General features: G+C 53.2%; 1 protein-coding gene across 8 annotated transcripts in view; it reads left to right on the plus strand.

Annotated features, from left to right (window-relative positions):
* Window positions 1–16,367, plus strand: part of Hps4 (HPS4 biogenesis of lysosomal organelles complex 3 subunit 2) — a 36,808-nt gene that overhangs the window by 19,092 nt on the left and 1,349 nt on the right. For all 8 annotated transcript variants that reach the window (XM_021162814.2, XM_029477208.1, XM_029477214.1 and 5 more), the window contains 9 exons: window positions 2,056–2,163; window positions 2,493–2,609; window positions 3,483–3,577; window positions 5,900–5,972; window positions 7,920–7,956; window positions 8,439–8,535; window positions 8,935–9,724; window positions 14,157–14,289; window positions 14,629–14,737. In XM_021162814.2, the coding sequence (XP_021018473.1) occupies window positions 2,056–2,163; window positions 2,493–2,609; window positions 3,483–3,577; window positions 5,900–5,972; window positions 7,920–7,956; window positions 8,439–8,535; window positions 8,935–9,724; window positions 14,157–14,289; window positions 14,629–14,737 (1,559 nt within the window). The remainder of the gene's footprint in view (window positions 1–2,055; window positions 2,164–2,492; window positions 2,610–3,482; window positions 3,578–5,899; window positions 5,973–7,919; window positions 7,957–8,438; window positions 8,536–8,934; window positions 9,725–14,156; window positions 14,290–14,628; window positions 14,738–16,367) is intronic.

The following is a 16,367-nucleotide window of genomic DNA, read 5'->3' on the forward strand; positions in this document are numbered from 1 at the left end:
TCTCAAAAAAAAAAAAAAAAAAAAAAAAAAAAAAGATAGTTATCTGGCTAAACATCTGTCATCTGTCACTAGCTCTAAGAATCATAGAGAGTTAACAACCTAACTAAGTTGTCATTGAAGTTTTGTATAGATAAACTAAGTCAATACTTTATCTTCTGTCCTGAGCACCTATAGTAAATCCTTAGTTCTCTTTTTATGACCTTTGGGTAATGGTTTTACAACCTCTTGGAATGTGCTCTAAGTTGTAGATACCTGCTTGCTTTCTCAGAAGTAATTCATGACACTAAAAACTGGCAGAGTTCTCATTGCAGTTTTGACACCAGAAAGGACTTAATAGTCATCCTATTATAAAAGAATTTAATGATTAATATAATTTTAGGGATTCATAATTAAGAAAGCATCATTTGTCTACATAGCATCACAACAAGACAGTACATCTTCATTGTTCTGCAGAGATCTGCTCAAAAGGGTAGGCTAATGCCTAGTGATTGTAATATATATTTAATAATAACAGGAAAAGCATATTTAGTTTTGGTGGGTGTTTTGTTTTGTTTTGTTTTTAGAGACAGGGTTTCTCTGTGTAGCCCTGTGTAGTTCCTGTCCTGGAACTCACTTTGTAGACCAGGCTGGCCTCAAACTCAGAAATCCGCCTGCCTCTGCCTCCCAAGTGCTGGGATTAAAGGCATGTGCCACCACCACCCAGCTTAAAATATTATTATAAGTACACTATAGCTGTCTTCAGACACACCAGAAGAGGGCATCAGATCTCATTAAAGATGGTTGTGTGGCATCATGTGGTTGGCTGGGATTTGAACTCAGGACCTCTGGAAGATCAGTCAGTGCTCTTAACCCCTGAGCCATCTCTCCAGCCCCTGGAAAAGCATATTAATAGCAGGAATCTTTCCTAAAATGTAATCTCAGCTTTGCCTAGAGAAGCAATTTCGTCATTAACTTTATAGTCCATGGTGGAACCATCTTAGGATGATCACCTGTTAGTTTTTAGCTTCTCCTTGATGGCTCTTGACAGGATGGTGTTCTAACAGAAGCAGAATAACTCAAAGATGGCTACCTTACTAAATCCCAGCCAGCATGGGTAGTAGCTCACAAAGTCAGGAACCTGGCACACTGCACAGCCTGCAGGCAGCTCAGCAGATTGAAGAGAGTCCTTTCCTGGTGCCTCAGTTGATACAAGCCTCTTCCAGGCAGCTGGGCTGCTCAAGAGTGATTCTTAGCAGTCCTTACCACTTATATTCTCTTGGGGAGAGAAGGGCCAGTGAATCTGTTCAGCTTCAGGGACTTCCTGAAACTGTATTGATTCCTTCCTGAGCCTAAGTATCTTCTCTGAAGGATGGAGTTTTTCACCCCCTTAGCTTGTCTGCTGCTTCATCCCCCTGTAAACGCCCTGGCTCTTAAGGAGCTGCCCTCTGAGATGCAGGGTTCTAATTGCTGTAGAAGGTAGGATTTCCCTCTGCCACTGACTTGTCCTAAGGAATCCCTCTCTCCCTTGTGAGGGCTGTGGGCTTTGTTTTGGAGGCAGGACTTGCTGGATTTTGTCTGCTCACCTGTTGGAAGTGGCTTCTCTTACCCTGATCCTCACCCGTGACCTATGCAGCTCAGTGTGTTTGCTACCTCTCTGGGTTCCTGTTCAGTTCCCTTTCATTGTAGATTTCTGAAGGTCTTTCCCTATTTCTACCTTGAGACCAAGTCCACTGACCTAGGGACTCGTCCTCTCTGGTTCACACAATGTGATTGCTTTTTGTTTGCCAACAAAGACCTCACACATTAGGTAAACACTCCACCGAGAAGCCATGCTTCAGTCCCCTACTGAGGAACTCTCTAGAAGATCTCACTGTAGCTTAGACTGACCTAGAATTCACTCTGTAGCTCAGGCTGATCATCATATCTCAGTCTCCCAGCTGCTAGGACTGTGAGCTTAGGCTATCATGCCCAGCTAGGAAGTGACCTCATGGGTCTGTGGCAGGTGCCAAAGAGAACCTGGATGCTGATTCTGGCCTCAGAGAAAAGCCACAAGAACTGTCTGGTCTCCCTCTGCAGGCTCTGGGGTGTGGTATGGAGATCTCTGATGCCAGCTGCAGGCAGTTTCTGGATCAGCTCATTGGATTTTTTCATTTCTACATGGGCCCTGTCTCCCTGGCCTACAAGGTAAGAGTGCAGAGGGCCAGGGGCATTGGGCCCTTCAAGATCAGCACTGCTAGACCGGGCCTTCCTTGGGCCTGTCTCTGTGTGTTCCATGGTTCCATGTCACCTGACACACCTAGAGCCCCTTAGGGATACATGTGTGCCCGTTTGTCTGCTCTCCCCTCCTCCCTGGGTTGGTTCACCTTTCAGCAGTATATTCTGTGCTTCTGTAACAGGGCTGGTCAGACAGGGACGGGATGAGACAGACCCAGGAAGCCCCCTGCAGAAATGCCACCATAATCTAGAGCCTGTGTCCTGATCTCAGGCGCCAACTTCCTCTGTCTTTCTCTCAGAGCCATCCTCAGGAGGAGCTGAGCTTGCAGTGGGATACCTCCATCACACAAGTCCTCAGGAGCACCAGCGAATCGCACAGGATCTTCAATGCCCTGTGGAACCTGGACCGCACCAAAGTAAGGCTGCAGGCGCTCCTGCTCACTGCCAGCCTGGGGCTGTGGGCTGTGGGCTGTGGGCTGTGGGTGTGGGTGTGGGCGACATGGGTGTGGGGAGCTTCAGAACACCTGTGTCACCTGTGTCAGCTAGGGGAGTGAGAGGGTGTATGCTTTCCAGCAGCTAAGCAGTCTCCATGCTGCTGTGGGTGAGGCGGGCTGCCTCCCAGAGCCTTGCTGTCTCCTGATGAGTCAGGGCCCTCCTGGACCACTGAAGGCCAGTGAGGCTGCACTGACAGGGACCAAGCAAACTCTCAGAGTGTAAGGTGTCATCATTACCTCTGAAGGGTTGGCTCCAAAAGCCTGAGGGCTCCTGCTCTCTCCACACAAACTGCATGAGCTTTAGTGACTCCAGCAATGTGCCTGGCTCCCTTTTGAACTCCTTTGCATCTGAGAGAGGCGGGAAGCTCTGTTTCTGAACCAATCCATCTCCCACTCGCACTGACCCAGTGAGCGCTGTCTGCTGTGTGGCTGGCCTGTGTCTCAACTCTGACCTTTTCTCTCGACGCTGAAGAAAGTGGCTGGGACTCAACATCCCCAGAGCTCAGGGTGCTGGGCATGGGGTGGGGACAACGGTGGGAGTGACATCACTCTGAGTATGTCTGCCTCTCTTACATTTTCCTGGCCACCTGGTTCTCATTGGTGCTAGCGGCCAGGTGGGAAGCTGCTGTGTCTGGGCAGTCCTGGACAGGCTCACGTGATCTTCCTGGCTGAGCAGTTAATTCCTTACAAGAACCACGGGCTGCCTTCGGCTGTAATCCCCTCCGTGGCTCTGAAGCCTGCTTCACAGCTGCCCCAAGCACTTGTAAACATGCTCACGTGTCTTGTCTTCCCCAGGTGGAGCCCCTGCTGCTGCTGAAGGCGGCTCTCATCTTACAGACCTGCCAACGCTCACCTCATGTGTTAGCTGGCTGCATCCTCTATAAAGGACTGTGAGTAGTGCTCCCCCTCCCCCCCATGCCTGCTGAGCTCCCTCCTCCCTCCTCCTTCTAGTTCCATGTCAGTGTCTGCAGTTCAAAGACCAGGTCATGTAGGCTGTCCCAGGGTGTGCATCAACTGGATGCACTTGAGGGCTGTTCAGTCTGGGTGTCATGGTAGAGTGTCAGTGGGTAGACTGCAGTGCAGAGCCTGTTGGGAGCCACAGCCAGTAGAGGCTGTGCTAAGTGCTGCGTGAGCTCCCCTTCCAGCCCTCCTTCCACACAGCCCCAGGTCCTGACAGCCTCTCCTCATGGAGCATCCGTACTCACTGCCAAGGCAGGTCGGACCTCGGCCAGTGCTCTCCAGAGGTGGGGCTAGAACTGGTCAAGCCCTGGGTTCGCTTCCTTTCTGCTCTGCCATCCTGGACAAGTATCTTGGGCCTAGTCCCTCCTAGGACGTGGAGACCCTCGTTGGAGAATGAAAGGCGTGGGCGGGTGTGGAGAGCCGAGCACAGACCCCCATAAGCATCATCCATTTCCTCTCCCCCCATTATCCTTGGTATGAATTTGTATGTCACTTCGACATGGCATGGCATCAAAGAGACTTTGTGGGCAGACAAGGTGGCTCAGTGAGTAAAGGTGCTTGCTACCAAGACTGGTGGGTGACCTAAGTTCCATTCTGAGACCCACATGGCAGAAGGAGAAAACTGATTCCCCCAAGTCGTCCTCTGACCTCCACACATGCCATAGCACTTGCCTGTGCGTGCATGCTTGTACACACACACACACACATATACACACTTACACTATTTTGAGACAGTTTCTCACCATATAGCCATGGCTGCTACACACACACACACACCAGGACCAGCTGAGTTTTCTTTGGAATCACATGAGTATTTTTCCAATCCCTGCTCAGCAGCTAAGTTGAGGACTTGGGTCTATTTACAACTCTACTTTAGCAGTTGCTTCCTGGAGGTGGCTGTCTTATAGAAGGAAAACGGGCATGTAGACAGAACTCCATGCTTGCTCCCTGTCTTATTCTGGGTTTCTATTCCTGCACAAACATCACGACCAAGAAGCAAGTTGGGGAGGAAAGGGTTTATTCAGCTTACACTTCCACATTGCTGTTCATCACCAAAGGAAGTCAGGACTGGAACTCAATCAGGTCAGGAAGCAGGAGCTGATGCAGAGACCACAGAGGGATGTTCTTTACTGGCTTGCTTCCCCTGGCTTACTCAGCTTGCTCTCTTATAGAACCCAAGACTACCAGCCCAGAGATGGCATCACACACAATGCCCCCCCACCCCTTGATCACTAATTGAGAAAATGCCTTACAACTGGATTTCATGGAGGCATTTCCTCACCTGAAGCTCCTTTCTCTGTGATAACTCCAGCTTCTCTGTTATAACTCCAGCTTGTGTCAAGTTTGACACACAAAACCGGACAGTACAATTGACTACTTGTTAACTTGGCACACAAACACATCACTAGTAAGCCTCAACCCTTACTTTCTTATTCATTCCCAAGATCTAAATAACATTTAGAAGTCCCACAGTCTTTACATATTAAAAGTTCAGTCCTTTTAAAATATCCACTATCATGGAGGCATTTCCTCACCTGAAGCTCTTTTCTCTGTGATAACTCCAGCTAGTGTCAGGTTGACACACGAAACCAGCCAGTACATCTGCCTTGAAATTATTTAGTCCAAGGTGGCTTAGAAGTCAGGGAGATAGACTGCCTCCCGAGTGCTGAGATTAAAAGCATGTCCAAACCCCTTTGTGTATCAACTGCTGAAAGTAGAGGCTCCTCTACCTGGCTTTCATCTGCCATGGCCACCCCCTGGCAAGATGTTCCACACTGCACTTCTATACAGATCCCCATGCTGACTCCCTCTGCTGTCTGTGGGGCAAAGCCCTCAGGACTCACGTGCAGTGCAGGTGCTTTGCTCCTGTCCGGTTCTGACAGTCTCACTGTCCATCCACACAGCCTGGGCTGGCCCAGAGCTCAGAGGAGCCCCTCCCTCTGACAGACATGGTAGGTGCTCGTCTCTGTGCTCTGAGTGCACACAGGTGGTGTGGTTGTGCTTTTTTAACATGCTTCCCATCTCTGTGAAGAGCAGCCACATGGCAGCTCATCCCCGCCTGGTTAGAGTGCTAATGTTTGACTCTCACTGGGGTCTGCAGAACAGTAGACTCACCGAGAGTCCACCACACGAAATCCTTGCCAACCACACCCCAAGGCCCTCCACATCCAGGGACACTGGCATCTCTGGAGCGGAGAGGTCCCAACATGTCTTCTTATGGCCTTCTTGTCTCCTCTGTGTCTTACCCCCAGGATTGTGAATTCCCAGCTCCTGCCTTCCCTCACTGCTAAGGTCCTGCTTCATCAGACTGTACCTGCAGACCAGGTACAGTATGGCCTGCAGCCTGGTGGGAGGCTGAGCAGACACCTGCCATCTACCGTGCAGGGCAGGCTCCACGTGGCGGACAGGCCTAGGGCATGTGTTCACAGCTTCTGTCACAACTCTTCATCTGTTGGTATGGCACTTGCCCACTATGGTGGGCTTGGGCACTGGCTCTTTCTAGCCAAGCGGAGCTGTGTGCACTCGGCTCCAATCAGCATAGCCTTGACGGCAGTAAGCACATATAAAGAATATATCCTTAAGCAGGCAGGAAGACTGCTGGCCATGGCACTGTAGGCAGGGAGACTGCTGGCCATGGCACTGTAGGCAGGGAGACTGCTGGCCATGGCACTGTAGCTTCCCATGCCAGCCTGGGAAGCTGAGACAGCTACCCCGGGCTTCCTGCCATGACTCTGTTTCAAAAACTGGAAAAAGGAGAAAGGAAGAGAGAGGGAGGGAGGGAGGGAGGAAGGAAGAGCAGGTGGGCCCAGGGAAACATTGAGTTCATGTGTAGTCAGTGTGTTTGTATGAAGAGCACACACAACCGTTGAGAATGAAATTGCCCACAGCCAGGTGGCATAGTGGAGCAGGTCTTCAATCCCAGCAGGACTCCAAAGGCAGAGGCAGGTGGATCTTTGTGAGTTTGGTCTACAAAGCAAGTTCCAGGACAGCCAGGGCTAGACAGTGAGACCCTGTTTTGGGAAGGGAGGAAAAACCCCAGATAACAACAGCATAGACGCCACAGTTCTCACCACAGTTGCCATCTTGCCTGCCTGCCTGCCTGTCTCTCTTTCCCTCCCTCCCTCCCTCTCTCTTTTTCACTCTTCATTATTTTGTTTGTTGGATTTTGGAGACGGGGGTTCCACTAGGTAGCCTGGTCTACACAGAGGGTTGAATTGCTGATCCCTCTGCATCATCTCCCTGATGCTGGGATCCTAGGCTGAGCCTCAGACTTGTGTTGCTTGTGGGTTTGTGTTTCAAATGGTCCACTGACCTCTCTCCTGCCCAGAGAGTGAGCCGCCATGTAGAGCTCGGAAGGGCTCCCTGTGAGTGGTGTGGGTCTGCAGGGCTGCCTCCGTGGTTGTGGTTGGCAGTTTGGAACTTTAAGGACACTCTTGTCTGTCTCTCGTGACTCAGCCTCTGGGAATCCACACTGAGGGAGGACAGGGCTCCCATCCTACTGGTAAAGGGGAAAACATGTGGGATGTGGCTGCCTGAGGATGCTACGGACTCTGGGTGCTAATGCTGCCGTGGGCTGCTGCTGTCCAGTGCAACGTACCGATCTGTGGTTGGGACAGAGGTTCGTGGCCCCTGGAGTGGGAACGCTTTTTCACCTGTGCAGGGGAACTACTGGTTTCTAGTCTGTGCCTGAGGGTGGTTGGTTTGCATGAGCTGCTGCAGACTTCCTCAGAGAATTTTAGTCTTAGCCAGAGATTTTACAATGAGTGCAGTTGCTTATACTGTTTTAAATTGAAATTAAATTTCACTAATTTTCTCAAAGTTACTTAAAGGGGAAGTTCCCAAGTATTACTGGACTGTTAGCTGTAGAATGAGAGATAACATAAGTTTGTTTGTTTATTCGCTGTTGCGGGGACTGGAGCCCAGGGCCACTTGAGCTTTGCCACTGGGCTGTGTTCCCAGACTCTATGACTGTGCTCTAGAGTGGGTTCCCCCATGGTGGACTGGAGTGCTAATCCTCGCGTTGGTCTCTTGTGGGAGACACTTATTAGTTCTGAGCTGCTGCTGAGAAGTCTGAGCAGACCCAGTCCGTGCTTCCTCCTGGCCTCTCAGGAGAAAGTGGCCCTGCTCCATCTGCTGGGCTCTCGGGCCAGGGTCATTCCAGCTCCCTGCGCTTGGCTGAGTCCTGAGAGCAGATGGCACCATGAATTCTTGATGGTTGTCAAGAGAGCGAGCATGGCGTCTGGTGCCAACCTGTGTATTTGCTTGTTTCAGAGGCTGCCTGGAGCAGGAGCTGCCCCACAGGAAACAGGTGCGTGCTGTGGTGGGCAGGGGTGTGCTGCCTTCATGCTGGGTGGGCCAGAGAGGACTCAGCCAGCTCCTGTGTGGGTTTCCTCCACATCAGACAGCAGGGTCTAGGGCAGCTACCCTGGAGTACCCTGAGTTTTAAGGACATGCTTTGGGCATGTCCCACTGTGACTCCATCCTGTGACATTGCTTAGTCCGTGTCTGGCCTGTAGTGATGGAGAGAGAGGAAGAAAGCTGGTGTCCACCATCTCTTCAGGATAAAGTGGCATCCCAAGGGGCTCTGGCCTCATTCTGAAGCCCCATTTGGCCGAGTCCTTAGCAAGCTGGAAACCTTTTCTTGTGATTCATTGTCTGATGTCTCCCTCCCCCTCACTGGACTGCATCTGCACCGCAGCTCTGGGCTGGGGGCTACTGCCTGCCTCGGGTGTGGCGTGCACGCCAGGGCCAGCCTCATCCCCCGGTTGCCCATGCTGCTTCTCTCTGCAGGAGCAGCGTTGCCCCCGGATGTGCAGATCACCTCTGTTTTTCTGAGTGAGGAGGAAGTTGCCAGCCTCCACGAGTTCCCAGTAGAGCATGAAGCTCGGTAGGTTTGCTGTTCCCAGGGACTTCTCACAGCGTGCCACCCTCCCTTGTCTCCTCCGCTGTCTTGTTGATCAGCAGTGTCCTGGCATCAGGGCATACAGCAAGCGTAGTGTGAGACCCAGTGTAGAGCCAGACTCTCAGGAGACCCTTGAGGTGTGGGTGACTTACTGTGTGGCCTTGGCCACCTCTGGTCGGCGATCCTGGCCTCACTGTGACCAGCCCTAGGACCATCCGTTGTCTCTTTACTTTCCCTATCTAACCTTACAGCATCTTGAGCTGTCTGGGCACAGACGTTTACTTGTCATCGATGCCTGTGCCTTTCAGAGCGTCAGAGCCCCCATAGAGGCCTTTGTCCCACATGTCAGGATGCTGCTGACATGACATCTCTTTTGTTTTCCAGACTCCAGGGAAGTTCAGTTCCATACCCTCCCTGGGATCAAAGCAGCCCCACCCAGGCAGAAGATGCCTGGGCATCAGCCGCCATCCCAGAGCCCACATCACATGATGGAGCATGGCCAAGTGGCAGTGGGGCAGATGAACGCTTGCCTAGGCTTGAGCAGGAGTGTGCTGGGCCCACGGGACTGTGCACCACTGCCTGTGGCCAGGGCTCCGGCCTCAGCAGCAGGCTGCAGAAGGAGCTGTGTCTCTCCCGGGAGGAACTGGACTTGTCTGAAATGCACGTTTCTGAGGCTCAGGAAGCCTTCCCACCTGTGCCTGCCCTGGAGACTCTCCACACCAGCCACAGTGCCCCCACTCTGCCTGAAGACACAGCCATTTGCGGCTGCCTGAACCCTTCCCCTCTTGAGAGGCTCCCTGAGAGTGGAAGGCTAGGACAGCTAGCAGACCTGCCCCTCACCAATGGCCAAACCCAGGTTCCTGGCACAGACCCTCTCCCCAGCAGCATGCCTGTGGCATTTCCTCCCCAGCATCCTGTGGGTGTAGAGCCCACTGTGGAGCCCTACGGGAATGGAGCCCAGGAGAGCCACTCAGCCCTGCCACGCAGTTCCCGCTCACCTGACTCTCAGGGCCCCAGCCCCTCTGCAGACAGAACTGGCTTCAAGCCATCCCGATCTGGGCACCACGCAGGGCTCGTGCCCATGAACCTCTACACCCACAGTGTGAACGGACTGGTGCTGTCCCTCCTGGCCGAAGAGACTCTTTTCAGCGACACTGCAGCCATCGAGGAGGTGGTGAGTGTCCCCTGGCTCCTCTGTACCCTCACTTTCCCCCTAGGAACGTGGACCAGCTAGTGCCCACTTCCGTGAGGTGTTGTAGGGTGTGTAAGCTGCACGTGTGTCACATCACTGTAGCACACATGAGTGTCGTCACTGTAGCACATGTGTACCACATCATAGTAGGACACATGTGTCACATTTCAGTAGCCACACGTGCATGACATCACTATAGCACACATGCATGACATCGCTGTAGCACACATGCATGACATCACTGTAGCACACATGTGTCACATTGCAGTAGCCACACGTGTATGACATCACTGTAGCACACATATGTCACATTGCAGTAGCCGCACGTGCATGACATCACTGTATCACACATGCATGACATCACTGTAGCACACATGCATGACATCACTATAGCACACATGTGTCACATTGCAGTAGCCACACGTGCATGACATCACTGTAGCACACATGTGTCACATTGCAGTAGCCACACATGCATGACATCACTGTAGCACATGTGCATCACATTGCTGTAGCAGAGGCTGACAGGCTCTGGGCTTTTCCTTTCCTGCTTCCTATCTTCTGATTGAGCACAGCCATTGGAGAAGGTAGAGCTGGTGTGAGTGACCTGCACACAGCTCTCCCTTGGTGCCGTGTTTCCTTTTCAGTGGCCTGAGGCAGCAGTCAGCTTCCCATTCTGAGGTAGCGAGGCCATGCAGGCAAGGCCAAGCTGCCCTGCTCCTGCTGAGGCAGCATGGGCACTATAGCCAGGCATTTGTCTTCTGAGGCACATGGCAGCCTGGTGTCGGGGTCCCCAGGAACGCTGAGCTTCCTCAGACCCAGCCTCACATGGCGACTTGGTGTTCCTTCCCAGAGTACGTTTGAAATCCAAACTGGCCCTGGAGGGCTCTGTAGCTGATCTTTGCTACTTTGTGGGTTCTTTTTTTCCCACCCTTTCCCTCCACCCCAACCCTACCCCTGGTTTCACTGCCTCACACTGGATAGGAGAGAAACAAGGAGGGGGGGTGGAGAGAGAGAGAGAAAGAGAGAGATATTGATTCCTGAATCTAATTTCTTTCTTTGACCACAGCTACTAGCAAACTACAACCCATCTTCCTAACTAAATAACCAACAACCACCACCCACCCTGCCTCTCAGGGCCTTCACATTTCTCTACTCCCTGAAAAGTGCCAGAATTCCAAAAGTCACACAGTCACGGAAACTATCTGCAGCTGACAAAAGTATGCTTCTGCTACAACATGAAGCAAGTCACCGTCAGTTGCTGTGGACCCTCCGAAGCAGCCCCACACCCACACCCTGCACCTGGGCACATTCTTATAATATTTCTGTGTTTTGGTTTTGTTTTGGTTTTTAACCCAAAATTCCAGAGTTCTCAAAAAACATCTCTACAGGGCTCCTTTTGAATAGCCATCTTCCTGAGCAGTAAGCTGAGCTCTAGGGTCTGGGCCCAAGCTGGCGATAGAGTTGCCATGGTAACTGCCTCACCACGGTTGGCAGGGAGAACAGTTGCTGCAGGGCAAGTGGCATTGTGGGGCTCGGCTTGTTTTTCTTCTTAAACCCACATCATTCTGAGGCGGTCTCATCAGCATGCAGGCCGTGTGGCCCTTCACTGAGGAGCCAGTCACCTTGGAGCCAGGACAGGCCACCCACCCGTCTGGCATCTTCTCCTCCTCAGACCCTGCCCGCAGCCCAGAGCGGAGGCTTTCTCTGTGTGTCCCCATTTCCTGTGTCTGTGATAGCGAGGCTGTGTCCACCTCTGCTTTAGCATAGCAGAGGGTCCTGGCTGCCGATTCTCACAGGGCAGCCCCAGGCCTTGCCTTCCCCTCAGATCTCACCACACTGGACCCCAGGAGTGGTGCTTTGAAGGCCTAGTGTTGGATGCAGCAAAACAGACAGAATACCCCTCTCTTTGCCTCTGCCCCCACCGAAGAGCCCCAGCCCAGGCTGCTTTGGAGAGGGGCAGTCTGCATAGTCATTTGCTAAGCTGGCTTGCTGTGGTTGATGTGTCCTGGGAGGCAGGCCCTACAATTCCTGTCCAGTGATAGGAGTAAGACAGCCTTATGAAATGGAGACCTCAAGTCCAGAGTTCCCGCTGCCCCTCACCACCCAGCCCTCACCTCTGTCCCCAGGCTAATCTGTCCTTGCTGAGAGGTTGAAAGGGGAGAGTAGTGTGTCCAGCCCTCTGCAGCCTCCCCTGTAGGAGGTGTCTGTGGTTCTGACCACAGCCTCTAGCTTGCCTGTGCAGGAGGCTTGTTGCTGGTCAGGGCCAGGAAATGGGATGCAGGGAAGACAAGAGTTAGCAGTGCTTTCCAGAGTAGGGAGCTAAGAGCTGAGCAGTGAGCTTATCTGAGAGGATGGATTTGAACCACAGACCCCAAGTCAGCTCTATAGGAGAACTTTTGTTATCGCCCCTGTCTTAAGTAAAGAACTTCACCTGGCCTCTCTGCAGCTTTCCTGCTGCTTTCTGAAAGGCAAACAGTCTCTGCAGAGTGGCCCCACAGGATGGCAGATGGTGGCACAGCCCTTTGAAGAGGCCGAGTCCCCTTGGATCTCTCAGGGTCTGCAGGAGGCAGCCCAGGGGGTGATCGGGAAAAGAATTGAGCCTTGGAGCTGTGCTGTCAAGCTCGGGGAAGTGCAGGAGGATCCCACCAGGGGCATAGCATCTCTGGGCCTGGCTTTCAGCTCTGCACCCGAGATAGTTCCATGGACCTTCAGTTGCAGGGAACCTGTGGATTTCTGCCGCATTTGGCCAAGCATGGGGGCATCAGGGTTGGGTTGGAGGCAGTGCCCACTTGAAGTCAAGGTAGGAGCTCCTGGTGAGATACTCAGTGGAAAAGCTTCCTATCTCAACCATGTGGGCTGCATGCACACATGCACACATGCCAACAGCGCTCCCCTGCCCCCCAGATGCAGTGTGGACTTAAGTCAGATGCCTACATCCTCAGGCCATTCTGAGATCACGCTGCACATCCAGCTCCAAAGGCAGACATTCTCAGCTTTGCAAACTCTGCAGCCTTGTGTGGACAAAACTAGGCAGTGTGTGAGTGGTGAGAGAGGTTGTGGCCTTCCACGACCACCCCGTAGACAAGTCACGTGTCACAGTAAAGACCGTAGCAGTTGCTAAGCTGTATACACACAGGTCACCTGTCGTACCTATGGCAGCAGCACCTGGTCATCAGCGAGAAGCCTCCTCCACATGTCAGGCCTTGTGCTGGTCTGTGGTTAAGCAACTCTACCTTGACTACAAGCTAGGTAGAATGTTAGAGAGAACAGGATGCAGTTGGCTTACTCTCTGTCCAGCATTCTCTCCCTTGTCAGCACCTTGAGGAAGGGTGGCTGTTAATCAGGTCCCTGAGGTCCAGAAGGTGCTGTGTGGCTGCATGGTGAGCTCCCCTGGGTGTCCCAAATGCGGCAAAAATGCGGCAGAAATCCACAGGTTCCCTGCAACTGAAGGTCCATGGAACTATCTCGGGTGCAGAGCTGAAAGCCAGGCCCAGAGATGCTATGCCCCTGGTGGGATCCTCCTACCCTCAGTGTCTCCCCTACCCTCAGACTTATACAACTTTCAAACCTAGTCTTGTTTGTGTCTGCTAACCCAGTATTGCTGAGTTCTTGACCGTCAGCAGCAGAGGTGGCTCTGCCCGCACCTGCTTTCTCAGCTGTGCACTCTCGGGGGAAGCCAGTGGCTCAAGTGCCTGGCACTGGCTGCGTTCACCCATTGGCTCACTCTTTGAATTCTGTTCACACACTACTTCACTGCTAGAGCCCCGAGAGTGTGTGGGCCCATTCCTACAGCCTTTCTCGGCGGTGCATGTCCCTCCCAGAGTCCTGAGCACAGGCCACAGGACCAGCATTCCTCGGTCTCCAAGATCAACTCACAGTGCACGTCGCCCAGGCACTGCTGGTGTTGGGAAACACTGGAACACCAGGCCACCATTATTGCTAAAGCAGACAGTCCTGGAGTTGGAGAGATGGCTCAGGGGTTCAGAGCGCTTGCTGATGTTCCCAGGCCCTGAGTGCAGTGGACAGCTCACAGCTCACAGCTGCCTGTAACAGCAGGGGGTCTGTCAAGGGGTCTGATGTCCTCTGAGCTGCATGTACACCACATAACACATGAAGAGAGGGGGCTGGGGCGGGGTGGTGCACACCTATAATCCAAGCAGTCAGGAGGCAGAGGCAGAAGGTTTTGCACAGTTAGACCAGCCTGGTCTTCGTAGTGAGTTCCAAGCCAGTCAGTTCCACCTAGGGAAGTCCCATCTCAAACAAAGAGAAGCAGCAGATGAGTGCACCTTGGTGCTTTAGGAGACACCGCCTGGCTGTGTTTGCTAGGTCTGGTGGCCTTTCAGGCTTTGTCTGGGTACTTACCTTTCAACTAAGTGTGCCGGCCTGTGACCCACTCCTGGCCCCTCTGCAGTACCACAGCAGCCTGGCGTCGCTGAACGGGCTAGAAGTCCACCTGAAGGAGACACTGCCCAGAGACGAGGCTAGCCTCACCAGCAGCACATACAACTTCCTGCATTATGACCGCATCCAGAGCGTGCTCTCAGGTAAGGGACATGTGGGTGGAGGGAGAACCTGGCCCCAGTCACGGCAATACTGCAGCACACGGCCCTCTGGGCTCCGCTAGGCAGTGGCCCCTGAGCACCCTGACAAACACTCCTGTTGCTGTTTCCCGAGTGGGAACCTTTGGTAAGGCAGGCCCCAGGGAGGGGCTGGTGTGGCTTGCAGTGGGGCCGGCAGCGCTTGCTTTCTCCCAGAGGCAGCAGAAGGGCAGGCATCTGGACTTAGGGCCCACACTCAAGCTTCAGCCTCACTGACCCCAGACTCAGGTCTGAGCACAAGGAGTCAGGCAGGGCTCCACTCACCACCTCTGTCTCCCTCTGAAGGCAACCTGCCCCTAGTGGCTGCTCCCCAGGACCGCCGGTTTCTGCAGGCCGTCAACCTCATGCACTCCGACTTTGCCCTGCTGCCTATGCTGTATGAGATGACCATCAGGTGAGCCTCTGAGCCCCACTTCCAACAGCCCCACACCATTCCACTCACTGGGGTGCTTCCTGGGCCTGGTGGCAAATGTGGTTGGTCCCTTTGGAGGCCTGCCTTCCGTGCCTGCCTGGGTCTCAGATTACGACAACAGCAGTTCCCTAAGTCCTGCCATCACAGAGCACAGGGCCACACCTTTCCTGAGGGTGGGCCAGACAGCACTACAGGGTTCTAATCAAAAGCAAAGCTCACTGTGCAGAAACTTGAGAATCAGACATTTCTCCACTGCCCATCACCCCCAGAGCCCACCTGCGTCTTTTTTGTGGCGGCATCCCAGGGTCTCGGTTTCCATTACCTGTGGCTGACGCAAACGACACAGGTCCCATTTCCTACCCTGTTGTTATGCTACCTCATCTTCAGGTGTTTGGCACTGTCCGGGGACTATCTCTGAAACTGGATGGTTAGACAAGCTGTGTTTTTTCTTTCTCTCTGTGCTTTCTGGAGCTGGTAGAAAGTCAGGCACATGAGACAGCTGGAAGGAGAATTTCCTCTGCCCCTCTGTTGGCCTGTGGCTCTCGGAACTGGCCATGAAAGGACTCTTCACTCCTTTCGAAGTGAGGAATGTGAGCACACGTGGGGACAGTGACATCCCAGGTCACTGTCTCACAGAGCAGAAGGCCAGGGTCTGACCCCAGGACTCCATGGTTCTGTGGTACGCTCCCTTCCCCCACAGGCCTCAGTAGCTGGGTGAGAACTGTGGGTCTGGAGTCGGTGGGAGCACACAGAGCCCGCCCACCACACTGATACCAACTGTCTGCCCTGGTGTCATCTGCTGCTGATAGCACAGCCTGTCCCCTCTAGCTGGCAGCCCAAGCGTGACTTGCACCTGCAGCCACTGCTCTGAGATCTGGTGTGCTGGGGGTGTGGCTGTGGTGTGGGAGGCGGCAGCAACTGTGTGTTGACATCTGCCCTCACTAGCTTCCTAGAGCCAAGAGGGTTCAGTGTGGGTTAGAGCCCAGGGCATGTGCTGGGTGGCTTCTTAACACAGTGATGGGGGCATAGCTTCTTAGCACACAGACCCCTGTGGACTCTAATAAAACCAGGAGCCCCCTGCTTGCCAGCAGGAGGGCTGGCATTGCCACACAGGTGTGACTGGCCGGTTTCCCTTTGAGCTTCGAGAGTAACCTTCCAGATGTCTCACAGGAACTAAGATCCCCTATGCCAGCCAGGTCCTGCTGGAGCCCAAGGCCTGGAGGGTTTTCCTCCTCATCCAGGAGGAGACAGCTGAGGGAAGGAGCCTTATTAAATAGAATTAGGGATATTGAGTCTTGGTGGGCTTGAGGCAGGAAGAGTGTAGAGGCCAGAGGTGACCAGGTGGATGTTAGCAGGTGAGGACCTCTCCTGGGTCTCTGCAGCTGAGACACAGTTTAAGATGAAGTTTACATGGAAAAGAGAAGTTGGGGCGGACTCTCCTGAAAGTGGGGGAGCACCATGGTGGATGCTGATTGTGGGGTTTTAAGTGTATGTGTGATATGTGTGCACGTGTGTGAGATGTGCATGTGTGTGTGTGTGAGTGTGCATACATGTCTGTGTGTGCATGTTTGCATGTGTGTGCACGTGTCTGTGTGTGATGTGTGCACATGTA

The sequence above is a fragment of the Mus caroli genome, chromosome 5 (assembly GCF_900094665.2).
Source record: "Mus caroli chromosome 5, CAROLI_EIJ_v1.1, whole genome shotgun sequence".
NCBI classification, from domain to species: domain Eukaryota; kingdom Metazoa; phylum Chordata; class Mammalia; order Rodentia; family Muridae; genus Mus; species Mus caroli.